Raw genomic sequence first — 21,680 nt, forward strand, 5'->3', positions numbered from 1 at the left:
TGTCCTCCACTCCCCGGCCAGACTGAGGACTGCCTGTACTTGTGGCATTACCCGCCAGGGGGCACCAGAGAGCGCCAGCACTGTCACCGGTCCAACAGCCTCGGCGCTAGATTGTGGGGACAATATTCTGCACACGGCAGTTGTGGTAATGAAGGCTGCTGCTGATGCAGTTTAATTTTTTTTTTAATGTCATCTCACTGGTGTCCCATCAAAGCAACACCACTCCTTTTGCACCAGGGAGCAGAGCCAGGGAGGGCACCTAGAAAAGACTGAAGATCCCTGTGGGGAGCAGAGGTCAGCCTGTGATGGCCAGAACAACCTCAAGAGCGCTTCCCTTGGCATTCCGGGGAAATGGGGTGTGAAGGGGTGCAAAAAAAGAAGGTGCACACTTACGATCTGAACTGAAGTCATCCACTAGAATGATCTCCTGGATCAGGCTGGCAGGAGTTCTGTTCAGGACGCTGGAGGAGTGACGGGGACAGAGGAGCCCAGATTTAGGGGCCACCTTCTACTTCCTTCTTCCTGCCGTGGGTTCCCCCACCGCCCACCTCGGAAGCCAGCACACTGGCCACGGGCAGCTTCTAGCAAACCTTCCGGGCCCTGGTCAATGGCTGAGGGGCAGTGTGTTCCTCAGGCTCCTCCAAGACCCTGCCGACCCTGCTGCCTGGACCCTCAGGTACTTGGGACCCACCCCAGATAGGGGGTAGGGACTGCCCTAGTTTAGCTGTTGAGGCAGGACCTTAGTTGCTCTGGCTACCTGGGCTTAACAAGCCCACCTGAGGACAACACCCGCTGGCCCCGAAGCTGTCTGCTTGGAAAGCTAGCAAGGCTCCTTCTGGCCTGATGGGTCAGGAGGGGTGTTCTCAGAAAGCTCCCCTGCCAACTCTTTCCCTCCCACCATCCCTCCTCCTCCTTTACGCCCTGGTGAAGGAAACCTAAACTTCTTTAATCCCTGGGTACTCCATTCCGAATCCTATTCTTTTTTTTTTTTTTTTTTGCGGTACGCGGGCCTCTCACTGTTGTGGCCTCTCCCGTCGCGGAGCACAGGCTCCGGACGCGCAGGCTCAGCGGCCATGGCTCACGGGCCCAGCCGCTCCGCGGCATGTGGGATCTTCCTGGACCGGGGCACGAACCCGTGTCCCCTGCATCGGCAGGCGGACTCTCAACCACTGTGCCACCAGGGAAGCCCCCGAATCCTATTCTTATCTAAGTTCATTAAGAAATGAGGTGAGTAGAAGTCAGACTTGACCACGGGGCCAAGCTTAGGAGAACAGGAGGAGCACCGCTCTCTGAATCGCTGACAGGTGCCTACTGGGCTGGCATCCATCCACCTGAGGCCTCAAGTCCATCCCCATCGCCCTGGGCTCCTGACCCCTGCATTTCTGCCCGAGTCCTGGGGACTTGACCTTGTGTTTGTGCATCTCGCTAACAGTTGGACTTCTTGGGTCTCCCTGACCCTGATGCACCAGCCTCAGCCTCTCAGAAGGGCAGAACCCCCCCTGCCAGTGCCCGCTGGTCTTCACGCTGTCTGGCCACAGCACCCAGTCTCAGTGTCCTCCCCTGCCAGGGCCCAGCAGATCCCCGAGGCCTGGGGGAACAGCACCGCGGAGATGAAAGGTCCAAGGTGGGGCTTACCTTTTCACCGTGCGCAGGAGGGTAGAGCGGGCTTCGTTGTGGAAGGTGATGATGATGCTGGTGGCCGGCAAGTCCGACGAATAGGACACGGATGGGCAACTGAGAAGAGAGCAGAGAGGTCAGAAGGCAGCTGGGAGAGTGATCTCAGGGCAGGCTTAAGCTTCTCTTTGGCTGGCCTGCTGCGCCCTGAAGCCAGGCGTGGGCCCTGGGCCTCCACACCCATGCCCACCCCGCTCAGGCCGCCCAGCCTGGAGTCCTTGGAGGGAAGCACGGGTTGGGGGACCTTCCCAGGCCTGGATGCTCTTTACAAAAGACCTAGAGCACTCGGAGCCCCACAGTCACTGAAGTGTTGAGGAGGGATCGACGTGTATAGGCACCACACAGGCCCCAGGATCAAGCCCTGGACCAACAGACAGAACTCCCTGCCCGATGGGGCAGCCAAGAGAGACAGAATGGTGGAGGGGAGAAGAGGGAAAATGGCCTCTCTTTGTCTCTGACACGCTGTAGCTTCTTCCTTCGGATGTAGCGGCTCCTGACATCTGGTGGGATCTGGAGAGGAATCGTTCCCATCCTGCCCTCCCGTGAATTCCTCCCTCTCGCTGACACCGTTAACAGCCACGTGGTGACACCAGGCAGGGGAGCAGTCCCACTCTTCCCACGGGCCCTGGGACACCTAGGGGAAACCGAGTCTCTGAGGAGACACCAAACCACTTCCCCCTACCTCACTCCCTCGCCCAGCAGCTCTGCGCTCTGCCTTCTCCAGACACCACATTTTGGGCCCATTGGCTTCCCCATGCTCAGAAAAGGGAATTAAAATGATCCATCCCTGCCAGGCTTCCTCCTTGTTGGTTCTGCGACTGCTTCTGTGAATGCATTTATTGGTGCTCCTGGGGCCGCAGCGGGAAGGCAGCCGCAGTGCTAGTTTTCATGGCAAACTTCTTTATTACAATTGCTCTCTGACTATTCCAGCGGTGACTGTTTTTTCATTATGGCAAGAGGAGAGATTGAAGGTGGAGACTCGTATCCTCCAGACGGGACACTACAAGGGCCTGAACGAGGGAGGGGGCTGATGACTTGCCCGCTCACACGGAGCAGAGTCCGAGCTGGGATCAGCATGGAAGGTGTCCTTGATCCTGGTCTAGGGCCTCTCCCACCTACCACTCTGGGAGAACAAAAAGCAAAAGACTGCCGAGCATTTCTGGGAGTTGCCGAGGAAGTGGCAGCAGTGGGGCAGGAAGAGAGGAAGGAGAGGGATACCAGTGGGGCGGCGCACAGCACTCTACTGTTTGTACAGTGCAGGCAGGGCTGGCGGCCCCCCTTCACCTCAGACATCACCAGACGGGCACCAAGAACGCCAGGCTAGCCTACCCCCTTCAGACCTCCCCGTGGTCCCCTGGCAGGTCACTCTTGCTGGGATTCCAGCCTGAGGTATATAGGGGCCTCTCTGGCCTCGCTGGGAAGTCTCCTTGGACCTCTCAGGCTCTCAGGAGGTCAATGAAATAAAGATGAGTCAGGAAAACGACAGATGGTAAGGGTTTGAATGTCTCAAGAGCTGGACCGAGTCTGAGGAAATCTTCCTCATTTCTTAAATCCACATGACTGAAAGAAAAGCCAACTGGTGCTGGCCCTTCCCTCCACCTTTCTTTCTCCACCGGCACAATGGAGGCCACACCTGTAATGGCGCGTGTCCCGGATGGGCCGGTCAGGGCTCAGTTTGTCGCTCTCCAGCTGGTTGAAGGCATGCTGTCTGTAGGGGTCCTCTCCAGGCTTCAGCTGCTTGGCTGCCAGGTACGCCTTCTCATCAAAGCCTTTCGAGGGTGTTCCTGTCACCTGAGACAAAGGTCAGCATCAGAGGGGCCACAGGCAAGAGAATAAAGTAGCCACTGTGTGGTAAGCACTTACGACGCGGTAGGACCCAACTGCATTACCTCATTTGTACCTGTGAGCAGGAGATCGTTATTTCCCCCACTGCACCGATGAGGAAACTGAGGCTCGTGACGGTACCCCCACGTGTGGGGGCAGGGAGTACATGGGAACTCTCCGTACCTTCCGCTGAATTTTGTGCACCTAAAACTGCTCTTAAAAAATAAACCTATTAATAAAAAAGCTCAAGGTCAGAGCTAGTGAGTCACAGGTTTCTGGAGTCAAAATGGTTGTTCTGACTCTGAAGCCCACACTCTTGACCAGGGCTCTTCGCTGGATATGGAGATGGTGACACCTGGAGGGCACCTGACCCCCAAGATGAGGTGTCCTGAGAGGTCACCAAGCAACCTGCAGAATGACAGTCTCCTAGGGATAAAGCTGGGCCTGACACTGGGCTAGGCATGAAGGAGGTGCCTGATCAGTAAAACATCCAACGCTGGGACGAGATGCTGCCCAGAGAACCACCTGTGAGGTCAGGTGGGCCCTCACAGGCTAATGCCAGAGCTGCTAGGATGCAAATGCACGGGCAGTGACGCATCTTCTCTGGGACTTGTGTTTGCTGCTGAAATAGCTCACGTCAGACCTCCCGGGCAGCCTGGTTTTAAGTGCTGGGGAGTGATGGATGACAGATGCCATGGCCCAGCCTCCCTCCTCTTAGCCACACCCTGCTTTGTGCTCCCAAAGTCCCCCCATGAAAGTCACTGGGGAAAGATACATCTGAGACGCATGGATGAGTGGATGGATGCTGACATCTCATTATCTGAAACACACTGCCAGCCGGATGTTGCCTGGAAATATCATCCACGGTGAGTGCATCTCGACTCCGCCCCTTCCACTGGACCAGCAGCCCGGGCAGCAGCTGTGGGCCCACAGGGGCAGCAGGAAGGCGGGTGAGAGTTGTCTAGGCACAGAATCCCTGCATGAGAACTCCATCACAGGCCTAGTCTCTAGAGGGACAGTCCCAAGAAGACAGCTCGACCTGTGGAGAGGACATGGATGTGTTGGGTGATCCACCAGCAGCCCAGGGCCTCCACATTCCCCTGAGAGCCTAGCTCCCAGCCTCATGGGACAGGAATGCAAAGGTTCCGGGGAGTGCCTGTCTCCTAGGGCTGCCTCTCTGTAGTGTTCATGCCTCCTAGGAACCAGTCCCTGAGCTCCCTGAGGTCACAGCCAGTGAGGGAGGTTTCCTCATGTGTACTGGGCCCAGCCCTGTGTCACACACATACTCAGGATGGTGACAACAGCTGCACTGCCGCACTGTGATATTCTTATTTGGTGCCATGCCGGGGACTGGACAGATGTGTCCCCACAGACTCGCAATCCATTGCAGGAAAGAGAGAATGAGTGGAAGGAGGGGATTGGTTCAAGATGGTGGAGTAGAAGGACATGCTCTCACTCCCTCATGCGAGAGCACCAGAATCACAACTAAGTGCTGAACAATCATCGACAGGAAGACACTGGAACTCACCCAAAAAGATACCCCACATGCAAAGACAAAGGAGAAGCCACAATTAGACAGTAGGAGGGGTGCAATCACAATAAAATCAAATCCCATAACTGCTGGGTGGGTGACTCACAAACTGGAGAACACTTATACCACAGAAGTCCACCCACTGGAGTGAAGGTTCTGAGCCCCACGTCAGGCTTCCCAACCTGGGGGTCCGGCAACAGGAGGAGGAATTCCTAGAGAATCAGACTTTGAAGCCTAGCGGGACTTGATTGCAGGACTTCAACAGGACTGGGGGAAACAGAGGCTCCTCTCTTGGAGGGCACACACAAAGTAGTGTGCCCATTGGGACCCAGGGGAAGGAGCAGTGACCCCATAGGAGACTGAACCAGACCTACCTGCTAGTGTAGGAGGGTCTCCTGCACAGGCGGGGGGTGGCTGTGTCTCACTGTGAGGACAAGGACACTGGCAGCAGAAGTTCTGGGAAGTACTCCTTGGCGTGAGCCCTCCCAGAGTCCGCCATTAGCCCCACCAAAGAGCCAGGTAGGCTCCAGTGTTGGGTGGCCTCAGGCCAAACAACCAACAGGGAGGGAAACAAGCCCCACCCATCAGCAAATAAACGGATTAAAGTTTTACTGAGCTCTGCCAACCAGAGCAACAGCCAGCTCTATCCACCACCAGTCCCTCGCATCAGAAAACTTGCACAAGCCTCTTAGATAGTCTCATCCACCAGAGGGCAGACAGCAGAAGCAAGAAGAACTACAATCCTGCAGCCTGTGGAACAAAAACCACATTCACAGAAAGATAGACAAGATGAAAAGGCAGAGGGCTATGTACCAGATGAAGGAACAAGATACAACCCCAGAAAAACAACTAAGTGAAGTGGAGATAGGCAACCTTCCAGAAAAAGAATTCAGAATAATGACAGTGAAGATGATCCAGGACCTCAGAAGAAGAATGGAGGCAAATATCGAGAAGATGTAAGACATGTTTAACAAAGACCTAGAAGAATTAAAGAACAAACAAACAGAGATGAACAATACAATAACTGAAATGAAAAACACACTAGAGGGAATCAACAGCAGAATAACTGAGGCAGAAGAACGGATAAGTGACCTGGAAGAGAGAATGGTGGAATTCACGGCCACGGAACAGAATAAAGAGAAAACAATGAAAAGAAATGAAGACAGCCTAAGAGATCTCTGGGACAACATTAAACGCAACAACATTTGCATTATAGGGGTCCCAGAAGGAGAAGAGAGAGAGACAGGACCTGAGAAAATATTTGAAGAGATTATAGTCGAAAACTTCTCTAACATGGGAAAGGAAATAGCCACCCAAGTCCAGGAAGCACAGAAGAGTCCCAGACAGGATAAACCCAAGGAGAAACATGCCGAGACACATAGTAATCAAATTGGCAAAAATTAAAGACAAAGAAAAATTATTGAAAGCAGCAAGAGAAAAACAACAAATAACATACAAGGGAACTCCCATAAGGTTAACAGCTGATTTCTCAGCAGAAACTCTACAAGCCAGAAGGGAGTGGCATGACATATTTAAAGTGATGAAAGGGAAGAAACTACAACCAAGATTGCTCTACCCAGCAAGGATCTCATTCAGATTCTACGGAAAAATCAAAAGCTTTACATACAAGCAAAAGCTAAGAGAATTCAGCACCACAAAACAAATGCTAAAGGAACTTCTCTAAGTAGGAAACACAAGAGAAGAAAAGGACCTACCAAAAAAAACCCATAACAATTAAGAAAATGGTCATAGACACATACATATCAATAATAACCTTAAAAGTGAATGGATTAAGTGCTCCAACCAAAAGACTGAGGCTCCCTGAATGGATACAAAAACAACACCCATATATATGCTGTCTACAAGAGACCCACTTCAGACCTAGGGACACATACAGACTGAAAGTGAGGAGATGGAAAAAGATATTCCATGCAGATGGAAATCAAAAGAAAGCTGGAGTAGCAATACTCATATCAGGTAAAACAGACTTTAAAATAAAGAATGTTAAAAGAGATAAGGAAGGACACTACATAATGAACAAGGGATCAATCCAAGAAGAAGATATAACAATTATAAATCTATATGCACCCAACATAGGAGCACCTCAATACATAAGGCAACTGCTAACAGCTATAAAAGAGGAAATCGACAGTAACAGAATAATAGTGGGGGACCTTTAACACCTCACTTACACCAATGGACAGATCATCCAAACAGAAAATCAATAGGGAAACACAAGCTTTAAATGACACAATAGATCAGATAGATTTAATTGATATTTATAGGACATTCCATCCAAAAACAGCAGATTACACTTTCTTCTCAACTGCACATGGAACATTCTCCAGGATAGATCACATCTTGGGTCACAAATCAAGCCTCAGTAAATTTAACAAAATTGAAATCATATCAAGCATCTTTTCTGACCACAATGCTATGTGATTAGAAATCAATTACAGGGAAAAAAAAGTAAAAAAAAAAAAAACACATGGAGGCTAAACAATACGTTACTAAATAACCAAGAGATCACTGAAGAAATCAAAGAGGAAATCAAAAAATACCTAGAAACCAATGACAATGAAAACAGGATGATCCAAAACCTATGGGATGCAGCAAAAGCAGTTCTAAGAGGGAGGTTTATAGCAAGACAAGCCTACCTCAAGAAACAAGAAAAATATCAAATAAACAATCTAACCTTACACCTAAAGGAACTAGAGAAAGAAAAACAAACAAAACCCAAAGTTAACATAAGGAAAGAAATCATAAATATCAGAGCTGATATAAATGAAATAGAAACAAAGAAAACAATAGCAAAGATCAATAAAACTAAAAGGTGGTTCTTTGAGAAGATAAACAAAATTGATAAACCATTAGCCAGACTCATCAAGAAAAAGAGGGAGAGCACTCAAATCAAGAAAATTAGAAATGAAAAAGGAAAAGTTACAACAGACACCACAGAACTACAAAGCATCCTAAGAGATTATTACAAGCAACTCAATGACAATAAAATGGGCAACCTGGAAGAAATGGACAAATTTTCAGAAAGGTATAACCTTCCAAGACTGAACCAGGAAGAAATAGAAGATATGAACAGACCAATCACAAGTAATGAAATTAAAACTGTGATTTAAAATCTTCCAACAAACAAAAGTCCAGGACCAGATGGCTTCACAGGTGAATTCTATCAAACATTTAGAGAAGAGCTAACACCCATCCTTCTCAAACTGTTCCAAAAAATTGCAGAGGAAGGAACACTCCCAAACTCATTCTATGAAGCCACCATCACCCTGATACCAAAACCAGACAAAGATACTAGAGAAAAAGACAATCACAAACCAATATCACTGATTAATATATATGCAAAAATCCTCAACAAAATACTAGCAAACAGAATCCAACAACACATTAAAAGGATCATACACCATGATCAAGTGGGATTTATCCCAGGGATGCAAGGATTCTTCTATAGATGCAAATCAATCAAAGTAATACACCATATTAACAAATTGAAGAAGAAAAACCATATGATCATCTCCATAGATGCAGAAAAAGGTTTTGACAAAATTCAACACCCAGTTATGATAAAAACTCTCTAGAAGGTGGGCATACAGGGAACCTACCTCAACATAATAAAGGCCGTATAAGACAAACATTATTCTCAATGGTGAAAAACTGAAAGCATTTCCTCTAAGATCAGGAACAAGACAAGGATGTCCACTCTCACCACTATTATTCAACATAGTTTTGGAAGACCTAGCCACGGCAATCAGAGAAGAAAACGAAATAAAAGGAATACAAATTGGAAAAGAAGAAGTTAAACTGTCACTGTTGGCAGATGACATGATACTATGCATAGAGAATCCTAAAGATGCCACCAGAAAACTACTAGAGCTAATCAATGAATCTGGTAAAGTTGCAGGATACAATATTAATGCACAGAAATCTCTTGCATTCCTATACACTAATGATGAAAAATCTGAAAGAGAAATTAAGGAAAAACTCCCATTTAGCATTGTAACAAAAAGAATAAAATACCTAGGAGTAAACTTACTTAGGGAGATAAAAGACCTGTATGCAGAAAACTATAAGACACTGATGAAAGAAATTAAAGATGATACAAACAGATGGAGAGATATACCATGTTCTTGGATAGGAAGAATCAATACCGGGAAAATGACTATACTACCGAAAGCAGTCTACAGATTCAATGCAATCCCTATCAAATTACCAATGGCATTTTTTTTTTTTTTTTTTGTGGTACGTGGGCCTCTCACTGTTGTGGCCTCTCCCATTGCGGAGCACAGGCTCTGGATGCGCAGACTCAGCAGCATGGCTCACGGGCCCAGCTGCTCTGCGGCATGTGGGATCTTCCCGGACCGGGGCACGAACCCGTATCCCCTGTATCGGCAGGCAGACTCTCAACCACTCACCACCAGGGAAGCCCACCAATGGCATTTTTTACAGAACTAGAACAAAAAATCTTGAAATTTGTATGGAGACACAAAAGACCCTGAATAGCCAAAGCAGTCTTGAGGGAAAAAAACGGAGCTGGAGGAATCAGACTCCCTGACTTCAGACTACACCACAAAGCTATAGTAATCAAGACAATATGGTACTGGCACAAAAGCAGAAATATAGGTCAATGGAACAGGATAGAAAGCCCAGAGATAAACCCACACATCTACGGTCAACTAATCTATGACAAAGGAGGCAAGGATATACAATGGAGAAAAGACACTCTCTTCAATAAGTGGTGCTGGGAAAACTGGACAGCTACATGTAAAAGAATGAAATTAGAACACTCCCTAACACCATACAGAAAAATAAACTCAAAATGGATTAGAGACCTAAATGTAAGACGGGACACTATAAAACTCTTAGAGGAAAACATAGGAAGAACACGTTTTGACATAAATCCCAGCAAGATCTTTTTTGACCCAGCTCCTAGAGTAATGGAAACAAAAATAAACAAATGGGACCTAATGAAACTTAAAAGCTTTTGCAAAGCAAAAGAAACTACAAACAAGACGAGAAGACAACCCTCAGAATGGGAGAAAATATTTGCAAACGAATCAATGGACAAAGGATTAATCTCCAAAATATATAAACAGCTCATGCAGCTCATATTAACAAAACAGACAACTGAATCCAAAAATGGGCAGAAGACCTAAATAGACATTTCTCCAAAGAAGACATACAGATGGCCAAGAAGCACATGAAAAGCTGCTCAACATCACTAATTATTAGAGAAATGCAAATCAAAACTACACTGAGGTATCACTTCACACCATTTAGAATGGGCATCATCAGACAATCTACAAACAACAAATGCTGGAGAGGGTGTGGAGAAAAGGGAACCCTCTTGCACTGTTGGTGGGAATGTAATTTGATACAGCCACTGTGGAGAACAGTATGGAGGTTCCTGAAAAAACTGAAAATAGAATTACCATATGACCCAGCAATTCCACTACTGGGCATATACCCAGAGAAAACCATAATTCAAAAAGACACATGCACCCCAATGTTCATTGCAGCACTATTTACAATAGCCAGGTCATGGAAGCAACCTAAATGCCCATTGACAGACGAATGGATAAAGATGATGTGGTACATATATACAATGGAATATTACTCAGCCATAAAAAGGGACAAAACTGGGTCATTTGTAGAGATGTGGATGGATCTAGAGACTGTCATACAGAGTGAAGTAAGTCAGAAAGAGAAAAACAACTATCGTATATTAACGCATATATGTGGAACCTAGAAAAATGGTACAGATGAACCGGTTTGCAGGGCAGAAATTGAGACACAGATGCAGAGAACATAAGTATGGACACTGAGGGGGGAAAGTGGCAGGGGGTGTTGGTGGTGGGATGAATTGGGAGATTAGGGTTGACATATATACACTAATGTGTATAAAATGGATAACTAATAAGAACCTGCTGTATAAAAAAATAAATAAAATAAAATTCAAAAATTAACAAAAAAAAAGGTAAGGACATCTAAAAAAAAATAGAGAGAAGGAGTGAAGGAAGGAGGTAGTGGGGAGGAGAAAGAGAGGAAGAAGGTTCTGGCTTGAATCCTGGATTGCTAGAAGGACCCACGCTGTTAACTGTGAGAGTGAGGATGAGGGTTCCTTTGTGCCCTTCCCACCAGAGAAAAGAGTGGGTGCTAACTCTGCCCCCCACGTCCACCTAGCCCGGGATCAGGCAAATGGAAAGCGGCCTCCAGCTGATGGTGGAGGAGCTAAAATAAGAAAAAAAATTGCAGAAGCTCCCAAAGGGAGAGCGTGCCAATGAATTAACCCCGCCAGTCAACTGAGAGAAATAACCATGCTTATTTATTTAGGACTTATGGCCACGCTGTGGGTCAGGAAACCTCCTAGCTCTCAACCCACACTCATCCATTGCCCAGTAAACATTGATCGAGAGCCACCAGCTACCGGACACTAGGACACCCTTCTGCAAGTTCCAAGGATCACCTGATCATTCATTCACTTGTTTACAGAGGCTTGACTCCACTTGCTCATTCATTCATCCACCCATTCATTCAGCAAAACTCCGCTGAGCACCACCTATGTGCCAGGAAGGGGAAGAAATGGTTCTGACACTGTCCCCATCCCCAGCCTGCTGCCTTCCTGCGCCTCATTCAAAGCCTCTTCAGGGCCACAGAGAAGGCTGTGGAAGAGCATCTCTAGAGAAGTTCCTCTCAGGAACTCAAAACTGAGCTAGATATCCTCAAAGATGCGTCTGCTTCTCCCTCCCTCAGACCTGTAGCCTCTGATGGTCCAACCCTCCTCCGAGGTTAGACCCTTCACCTGTGACACACCTTGTGAAGAAGGGCACAAGGGTCTGCTCCCTCCCAGAGGTCTCAGCTCTGCTTTCACGTTGACCCAGCATCCCCAGGGTTTAGAGCTGAAACATCAGTTGGCCCTGCGGCAGCGGAGTGGAGGCGATACCGAGGCAGGATAGGATGTGACCCCTCTATCCAGTCCCTCTCTGGCCTCACCCCAGTCACTGCCCTGAGCTCTTCTACCTGATATCTATCCACACACCCACACCACAGCTCATTTCCCTCCAGTTCTTGAACTCTCCTTTCCCTTTGGCCCTGGTCTTTGATTCTGAGACTTCCAGGCCTTTGGGTGTCCCAGTGGCTACCTCTAACTCAATGCCTCAAAATGAATTCTTCATCCATCCCCAAAGCAGCTGCTTCTTCTGTGCTGCCTGTTGCAGAGGTGGGCAGTCCCACCCTGCTGGTCCTCCAGGTGACAAATCCAGGGGTCACCCCTAGTGCCCTCCCCCATGCTCCACAGCCTGAAGCAGACCCCCGCCCTGGGTCTCACAGGCAGTGTCCTATGCACATGCCACTAGTGTTAAATCAACAGATTATTTACTGAAAGTCTAGTTTGTGCAGACACTGTGCAAGAAGCTGGGAGGATGAAAATAAACAAAAAGTATGGCCCCCAGAAGAGAAATCTAGGAATCTAGGTCACTCCCCTTTCCTCCCCCATCCCATGCCAGGCATGGCCATGGAGGATCATGAAGAAACCTCCACTCTCAAACTCAGATCACGGGTAGCTGGAGAACTGGCCATGGAACCTCGCCCACCCCACCCCGGCTGGGGCAGGAGTCCGGTGATGGCGCAGGCACCAGGCACTGGTGGCCAGTGAATGCCGCCTCCCTGCTCCCCTCTTCCAAAGGGGAAGTGTGTTGTGTGATCCTGTTCTCCCAGCCACACTGCTTACTAAGCATATCGGTGAGGGGTAAATACATCCTTTGGCTCTAGGCTGCGGGACCATAAGGAGATATATCTGGATCAGCCTGAGAGACCCGAGATCCTGGGCTTGGAGCCAGTCGGAGCCACTGGATAGGAGGACTCGCACTGCTGTCCTTTCTGGAGGGGGTGAGGGCATTTGGGGCTGTCTGTGGAATTCTTATACCACATGGCACTGACATCTGTGCTTTACTTCTCTTTCTTTTCCACTAGATAGTGAGCTCCTAGCACCTGGCACATAGTAGGTATTGAGCAGATGTTTACTGAAAAAAGGAATGAATACGGAGTGAATGAAGGAATGGATACCTAGACAGTGTCCCTGCTCTCACCTTACTTACAATCAAGTGGGGAGAAAACCACAGTGGACAAATGGGATCCTCTGACACCACACGTGACCTCCGGTGGCTTTCACTCTCCCTCAGGGCACAAGCCCCAGAGCTCACAACGGCCCAGGAGCGGATGCCCTGTCACCTCGCTGGACTCAGCTTCTACTGTTGCCCCCTGCCTAGCTCTGCTCCAGCCACACTGGCCTCCTGAGGTTCCTTGAGCCTGCCAGCACCTTCTCCTTAGCCCCTTTATTCCTTCTGCTTCCTTTCTGGGAGGCTTTTCTCCCAGTTGTCTGCATGGCTCCCTCCTTCACCCCCTGCAGGGCTCTGCTCAAACCTGGCTCCTCTGTGAGCCTTCCCCAGCCACCATCTGTGAAACTGTGGCCTCAGCCCCACCCTCGCCTTCCCCATCCTCCCGCCTGCTTTGGTTTTCCTTATAGCACGTAGCATCATCGGATGTTCGATGTGCACTTTTGTTATTAATGTTATCTTTTTGACTCCTTCTTCCTACAAGAATATAAGCTTCACCAGGGCAGGGATTGTCTGTTTTGTTTAATGCTGGACCCCAAAGCCCAGAACAGTGCCCCATGCGACTGGAAAACAATGGCTAATGAGTATGTGAGTGATGAGTTGTCATGCCGACAAGCATCTCCTGGCCCCCCTGCCCCCCTCCCCCGCTCCCCACACTCAGCTCACACACGCTTGGAGTTGAAGTGGACCAAGAAGGTGAGGGTGGTTTTGCTCGTCTTAGGGACCTCCTCACTCACATGCTCCTGGCAAGGCTGTTAATCACTGTCTTCCCATCCCACCAACACCTCAATCACCACCATGGGGTGGGCACAAGACCCAGGCTAGGGTGATCTTGTCACTGCACCCCCAGACGCAGGGGACTGGTTCAGGAACGGTCATTTGACTCAATCGGGGCCAATCAGAATCCACCCTGAGACTTTTCTGTAAACTGAGCTCTTTTTGTCATCACTGGTCAGCTTGGGAGGCGAGCGTCTTCCTGCCCCTCACATGGAGAAATCTTGTCTGGAGAATGAAACCAAGAAGAAAGAATCAGAGCCAAGAGATGGAAAGAAAGAGCTCTAATGATATTGTTTGGGGTCCCTGGAGCCAATTATATCTGATCCAAGTTCACTTTGGGGCTTTTCTATCTCTCTATATCTGTCTATCTAACTATTTAACTACCTATCTGTCCTTTTTTTTTCTCTTGAACTAGTTTGAGTTGGCTGTTCTTCTCTCATAACCAAAAGTTCTGAGATGTCAGTCCTTCGGTCCTTTCAATGAAAAGCAAGCCATTCTCCAGAAGTAAGAAACAAAAATCAAAACCAAAAACCCATAAATGAGCCACCAATGGCAATGACACAGTGTGGGTGAAAGCCATCCATGCCAAGATTTTCAGGCTGTTCTCTGGCATCTGGCCCAGGGACTTGAGCCCAGAGCCAGGTGAGGCATTCCTAGCCTTGTCCAGCAGGCAGGGCTGTGGCCAGGCTTTGGGAAGGGCGGGGGGCAGGAGGGGGTTCCATCTGGACAACGACTTAAGAGGTCCTTGGGTTGCCATGGTGAGGAACAAGCATTGGGAAGATGGTGAGTGCCAGCCTGATGAGGCTCCCACAGCCCTCCAGCCTCCTGCCGAGAGTTCTTGGTGACGTTTAGGCAGCTGCCTCCTAACCATCACCAGTCTGTCTTTTCAGGAAGTGTCAAATCCAGCACTTCCATGTCCAATAAGGTCAATCACATCTGAAATTTTTTAAGCTGAAATAATGACTCTGCTTTATAAAATGGGAAGAATTATTTCTCATCTTAGAGACTTTTATCTTCAGTCAATCACTCCGATTAAACTATGAAACCTGCCTGACTTGTATCAGTTTTTTTCCAGCTAGATTTGCTTATTTCTTCTTGACTGCTAAATTTAGGAAACCAACAGCCAAGGGGAAGGTCGAAAATAAGAAAGGACAATATTTTCCAAGTCATTTTCATCAAAAACAGTTCAACCCAAATCTCCAAGCCTTGTAAACTTTCTTTGAACCTATACGCACATGTACCCCTAAATTTCAGATTTAAACAACTCGAACCCCTTTTAAATGACTGCTGCCCAATTTCCTTTTATTGCCAGTGAAACAGGTACCTGCTGTTTGCCTTTCACTAAAGTCACTGAAACTGCAAATAAAAAGGCTCTGGTCCTATTTTATGGATGACTCCTGACTTTTTTTTTCTGAGTCTGCTTTAAACGCCAAACACCTGGCGAACAAAATGTGATTCCCAACCACTCCCGACTCCCCTAGGACAAAAATTTCATCTGATGCTGTGTCCCAAGTTGAAAGACTGCCATTCATCAGGAGAGCTGGGAAACAGAGCATGAGTCACCATCTCGGAGAGCACAGGCTTGGGTTCCACCTCTCCCGTGTGAAAAGGTGGGTCCCCTGGGTCTCCCCGCAAGCTGCTGGGTTCTGCGGAAGCAGCCATCCCCTCTTGGACAGCCAGTGCCCCTGCTCAACCAGACAAGATGCCAGGGGCGGCACCAGGCTGGCAACCTCAGCTTGGGCACAGGCGGAACTCACCTAAGGTTACCAAGGGCCTGCCCCAGATGTGTCCCCATCTTCCTTTACACATTGCCTCAAAAGTAGTTGTCATAGGGCTTCCCTGGTGGCGCAGTGGTTGAGAGTCTGCCTGCCGATGCAGGGGACACGGGTTCGTGCCCCGGTCTGGGAAGATCCCACATGCTGTGGAGCGGCTGGACCCGTGAGCCGTGGCCGCTGAGCCTGCGCGTCCGGAGCCTGTGCTCCACAACGGGAGAGGCCACAACAGTGAGAGGCCCGCGTACCGCAAAAAAAAAAAAAAAAAAGTAGTTGTCATAGGGGTTACCAGCCTGGGCTTTGAAATCCCATGGCCCTGGGATAAAATGTCAGTGCTTATTGCTCTCTGGCCTTGGAAAGTCACCTACCCTTTCTGAGCATGCTTCTTCATCTGGAAAATGGGGATTAGGGTGAGGATTAAAGGAGATAATATAGATAATATATTTAGCATGGTAACTGGCACATAAATTATATATTAATTATCATTAGCTTGCCTGTCTTTTTAGCAGTGACTCTCAACCCTGGCTGTACATTAGAATCACGTGGGAAGATTTTTAACATCCTGACGTCCAAGCCCCACCCAAGACTAATTAAATCAGAACCTCTAGGGGTGGGTCACAAGCATCAGGGGTTCTTAAAGCTCTCCAGGTGTTCCAATGTGCTACCAAGGCTGAGCAGCTGCTTCGAATGGATGCAGGGTGGTGAGCGACGGCTAGTCATGGGCTGCTAAAATCACAAGACCAAGATCGAGGAGGGACCTAGGCCATCTCCCCCGACCCCTTCCCAGGAGCCTCACCGTGAGTCTGGTTTTCTGGCCTCTATTTGTACTGACCCAGAGCTTCACCATCAGCAGAGCCAGCTGCAACTCAGCTAGAGCCCCCAAGGCTACTATAGAAATCCCACCTTGCAACACTTATGCTCACAGGCCTGGGAGGTTCTAGCTCAATTTCATACCAAGGAGCACAAGGTAGGGGCTGCCTGGGAGGCCCACCTTGAACTTCCAGTTAGATTTCCCACCATGACCTGACTTCTCCAGGGTGCTAATGACTGCACAGCTTTATGATACCAGTGGTCTCACCAAGAAGGAGTTCTAGTGGCTATGGTGATCTCACCAAGAAAGAGACAGGGCACGTTTCCCATCCTCTTAGATATCTGAGCCAACTAGGATCCTCTATTTAAGGCTGGGACAAGGCATCAGGCCCACTGTTCCAGACCACCTGTGTTCAGATCCAGGAAGCTTCCAGGCCCAGTCAAGCTCTCTGAGTCTCATTTCCCACTCTTTACCCAGCCCAGAGGCCATGTAGGGATGGAGGGATTCTGAAGGTGGTCCATGCTAGGAATACGTGGTGTGATAGCTCAGTTTCCACCTGCTTATCAGTTTACCCAGCTTGAGTAGAGCATTCCTGGGTCTGTGAAGGGTACTAGATCTCTGCCTGACCCTCCCAGCCACAGCTGCTGCAGAACATGAGGAAAGATTAGGCCTCTTCTAATCTGAACCGATACTGTCTGCTCACTGAGGGCCTACCATAAGCTGGATGCTATACGAGGTGCTTATTTCTATCTTCAAGTAGTCTTATTGCCAAATAGGTGCTCTTCTTACCCTTATTTTACAGAGGTGGAAACTGAGGCCCAGAGAGGTAAAACAACAAGCCCAAGGTCACACAGCTGCTGAGTGGCTGGGCTGGGACTAGAATAGAGGCGGTCCGTCTGGAAAGCCTAAACACAAAGCTACCTCTGTGTGCCTTCAGACTACTCTGGGCCAGATGTGCTTGGCATCCCACTTCCAACTCTGAGTCCCTCAGCTCCACAGCCAGGCCCTGACAAGTGCAGGCCAGAGGCGGCCTCCCTCCTGGGCTCAGGGTTCAAAGCATCAGTTCATGACTCTGATGGGGACCTGCCCAGTGCTGTCATCTCTTGGCCTAACATGAGCATGGAAACACTTCTCTGCTTACGGCTAGAAAGAAGACAGAAAAACGGAAAGCGTAAGAGTTTGTATTACTCAGACCAAAACAGCACATAACCAGATCTCCTCAGGTCAGCCCAGGCCCTGCTTGGTCTTTCCAGTCAGGGATGCCTCCAGGGTCCTGGTGACCTTGAGCTGCAGTCACATCAAAAGGGGGACAAAGTTGATTCCCCTTCAGGTTCTTGTCTGCTGGATCGTTCTCAATCCCCCAAACAACACTGCCACGCTCTGCAGCTGAGAGAAAGGATGTCAGCGGAAAGAACTGCCGCGACAGCTCTCAGGGCTCCCCAGGCCCAACACACACCCTCTTGGCCAACATACGGTGGGGGTCACCACCCCGTTCTGCTCTAGTCACACAGGTGTAATATGTCAATGTTTGTAAGTTATCGTTGCACTTCTGGTGTTTCATATTCAGAATCTATTGAACTTGAACCTGTCAGATATTAACTGAAAAAATAAAAGCAATAATGGGCCAGGTAACACATAGAACATAAAGAGTACGACGATTTTGAAGGCGGCAATAGCCTCCCGTCTCAACACTGAGGTCGGGACCAGCTGGGCCAGGATAAAATTCAACCCATTAGCACTCAGCAAGGCCCTGATCATGGGCTGAGCACCTCAGTTTGTAACACTTTTCAGAACAGAGAGCCAAATCTGTGTAGTGGCTGATGCAGTACGTTATTGGCATTGTGGGTCACGTTAAGAAGTACTTTACCTGTGGTTCATGACTAATGTAATTAAATAATTAGGTTAGACCCATCAATGGGATAAAGCATGACAGCGGCAGACTTTTTTTTTTTTTTTCTGGTCACACCGTGCGGCTTGTGGGTTCTTAGTTTCCTGACCAGGGATTGAACCCAGGCCCTCAGCAGTGAAAGCGCAGAGTCCTAACAACTGGACCGCCAGGGAATTCCCAAGGCAGACTTTTTCTTTTTTTAACGTCTTTATTGGAGTATAATTGCTTTACAATGGTGTGTTAGTTTCTGCTTTATAACAAAGTGAATCAGCTATGCATATACATATATCCCCATATCCCCTCCCTCTTGCGTCTCCCCCCCACCCTCCCTATCCCACTCCTCTAGGTGGTCACAAAGCACCGAGCTGATCTCCCTGTGCTATGTGGCTGCTTCCCACTAGCTATCTATTTTATATTTGGTAGTGTATATATGTCCATGCCACTCTCTCATTTTGTCCCAGCTTACCCTTCCCCCTTCCCATATCCTCAAGTCCATTCTCTAGTAGGTCTGCATCTTTATTCCCGTCTTGCCCCTAGGTTCTTCATGACCATTTTTCTTTTTTAGATTCCATATATATGTGTTAGCATACGGTATTTGTTTTTCTCTTTCTGACTTACTTCACTCTGTATGACAGACTCTAGGTCCATCCACCTCACTACAAATAACTCAATTTCATTTCTTTTTATGGCTGAGTAATATTCCATTGTATATATGTGCCACATCTTCTTTAACAAGGCAGACTTTTAAAATCAAGTTAAACATAAAGAAAAAGGAGGCTGGGAAGGGGAACTGGAAAAAGAAGCCTGCCTCGTGGGCAACTTTCTTCAAGGGCCACCGCTGGGACAGGTACAACTTGTCCCCTCCACACGACCATGCTCTGGACTCTCACCTCCCCTGCAGCCCAGCATTTTATCTAGGTACAATATACAAAGTGGCCGTAAAAATCTGGAAACAGGGATAATACTAATATTTTTTAACCAATAGAGCCCTTTTGATGACTTCTTCTGGGATATGCTAAAGATGCAGTTTTATTCAATGAGAAATCAGAGACACAGATCATCTGAGCACAGCGTATCACAGATGCATGTGCTGGGATCCATGGAAATGTGATCTTATGTACCACATTCACTGCAGTTTTGCACAATGCACCGAACCATACGTTGTTAATGAGCAACAACAAACAACTACGTCATGCGTTGTCATGTAATCTAAATGAGCCACGTATTATATATGCTCATCCCTGTTTTCCTTGATGGCCAGCCTGTAGCTAAACAGAATCTTAAAGGGAAGACATAGCTCATTCTTGAAAAAGTTTTAGTGATATTAAGGTATGACTCCTCCCTGACTTAATCTACAAACTCAGTGTAATCTGTTTAAATAACAAAAAACAACTGTGTTGGCAGTGGGAGGGGCGGTGGTGGGGACAGGAAGGAGTCAGCTGGGAGTGCTTAAACATGAGTGAACAATCAGGGAAAATCTGAAAAAAAATATAGAGAAATAGACCTACAGATATTAAGACACAGCAAAGACTGCAGGCTTTAGGTAGCAAGATACTACTGGCATAAAACCAAACAGATCAATAGAAGCAAATGGAGAGATCAGAAATAGACCTCATGTAAATCTGAAGCGTTGGCGTAAGATATAGTTGCAATTCACATGGCAGGGGGAAGGGAATGATGTGCTATTCAGTGAATGCTGCTAGGAAAAGTGACTAGACAACATGGAAACAAATAAAGCTGAATTCATTTCTTAAACCAAAATTAATTCTAGGTGGCCCCAAAATTTTAATTTAAAAAAGAAACTAAGAAGTATAAAGAAAAAACTGTTTACTTTTTATTCTTGCTTTTTGGCAATCTTGGACATGAAATTCAAATGTTATTTTAAAAACTACATAAAGACTTAAAGATTTTATGACTAAAAACACCAGAAAGTCAAGATACAAATATCACATTGGGAAAAAAGCATATTAGCCAAATATATGCCAAACAAAGAACTAACTTCTTTAATATACAAAGAGCTCTTATGAATCAATAAGAACCAAGAATTCAAAAGAATGTAGACAAACTACAAACAACAAATGCTGGAGAGGGTGTGGAGAAAGGGGAACCCTCTTTACACTGTTGGTGGGAATGTAAGTTGGCATAGCCATTATGGAGGTTCCTCAGAAAACTAAAAATAGAACTACTGTATGACCCAGTAATCCCACTCCTGGGCATATATCCAGAAAAACTATAATTCCAAAAGATATATGCACCCCTGGGACTTCCCTGGTGGCACAGTGGTTAAGAATCCGCCTGCCAATGCAGGGGACATGGGTTCAAGCCCTGGTCTGGGAAGATCCCACATGCCACGGAGTCACTAAGCCTGTGCGCCACAACTACTGAGCCTGTACGCCTAGTGCCCATGCTCTGCAACAAGAGAAGCCACCGCAACGAGAAGTCTGTTCACCCCAACAAAGAGTAGCCCCTGCTCGCCGCAACTAGAGAAAGCCCGCACGCAGCAACGAAGACCCAACACAGCCAAAAAATAAATTTTAAAAAAATTAAAAAAGAAAAAGATATATGCACCCCTATGTTCATAGCAGCTCTGTTCACAATAGCCAAGACATGGAAACAACCTAGATGTCTATCAACAGATGAATGAATAAAGAAGATGTGGTACATATATACAGTGGAATATTACTCAGCCATAAAAAAGAATGAAATAATGCCATTTGCACAACGTGGATGGACCTAGAGATTATCCTACTAAGTGAAGTAAGTCAGATAGAGAAAGACAAATACCACATGATATCAATTATATGTGGAATCTAAAATATGACACAAATGAACCTATCTATGAAACAGAAATAGACTCACAGACATAGAGAACAGATTTGTGGTTGCCAAGTGGGGGTGAGTGGGGGAGGAATGAACTGGGAGTTTGGGGTTAGTAGATGCAAACTATTACATATAGAATGGATGGACAACAAGGTCCTACTGTATAGCACAGGGAACTATCTTCAATGTACTAAGATAAACCACAATGGAAAAGAATATGAAAAAGAATGTATATCTACGTATAACTGAGATGCTTTGCTGTACAGCAGAAGTTAACACAACATTGTAAATCAACTATACTTCAATTAAAAAAAAAAAGATGCCACCTAATTTCCAGGGTTCAATTTCTTATAAATTAAAAAAAGAAATGTAGCCATAAAGGATATGAACAAGTAGTTCATAGAAATATGACATACTGTGACTTCCTTGGTGGCACAGTGGTTAGGAATCCGAC

At 47.2% G+C, this 21,680-nt stretch overlaps 1 protein-coding gene across 1 annotated transcript in view; it reads right to left on the bottom strand.

Moving 5' to 3' along the window:
* Positions 1-21,680, bottom strand: part of GALNT16 (polypeptide N-acetylgalactosaminyltransferase 16) — a 98,139-nt gene that overhangs the window by 24,193 nt on the left and 52,266 nt on the right. The window contains exons 2-4 of the mRNA XM_082682050.1: positions 3,308-3,465; positions 1,636-1,734; positions 394-461 (exon numbers count right to left, since the gene is read on the bottom strand). Coding sequence (XP_082538176.1) covers positions 394-461; positions 1,636-1,734; positions 3,308-3,465 — 325 coding nt within the window. The remainder of the gene's footprint in view (positions 1-393; positions 462-1,635; positions 1,735-3,307; positions 3,466-21,680) is intronic.

The sequence above is a fragment of the Grampus griseus genome, assembly GCF_964374135.1.
Source record: "Grampus griseus genome assembly, chromosome: 2".
NCBI classification, from domain to species: Eukaryota; Metazoa; Chordata; class Mammalia; order Artiodactyla; family Delphinidae; genus Grampus; species Grampus griseus.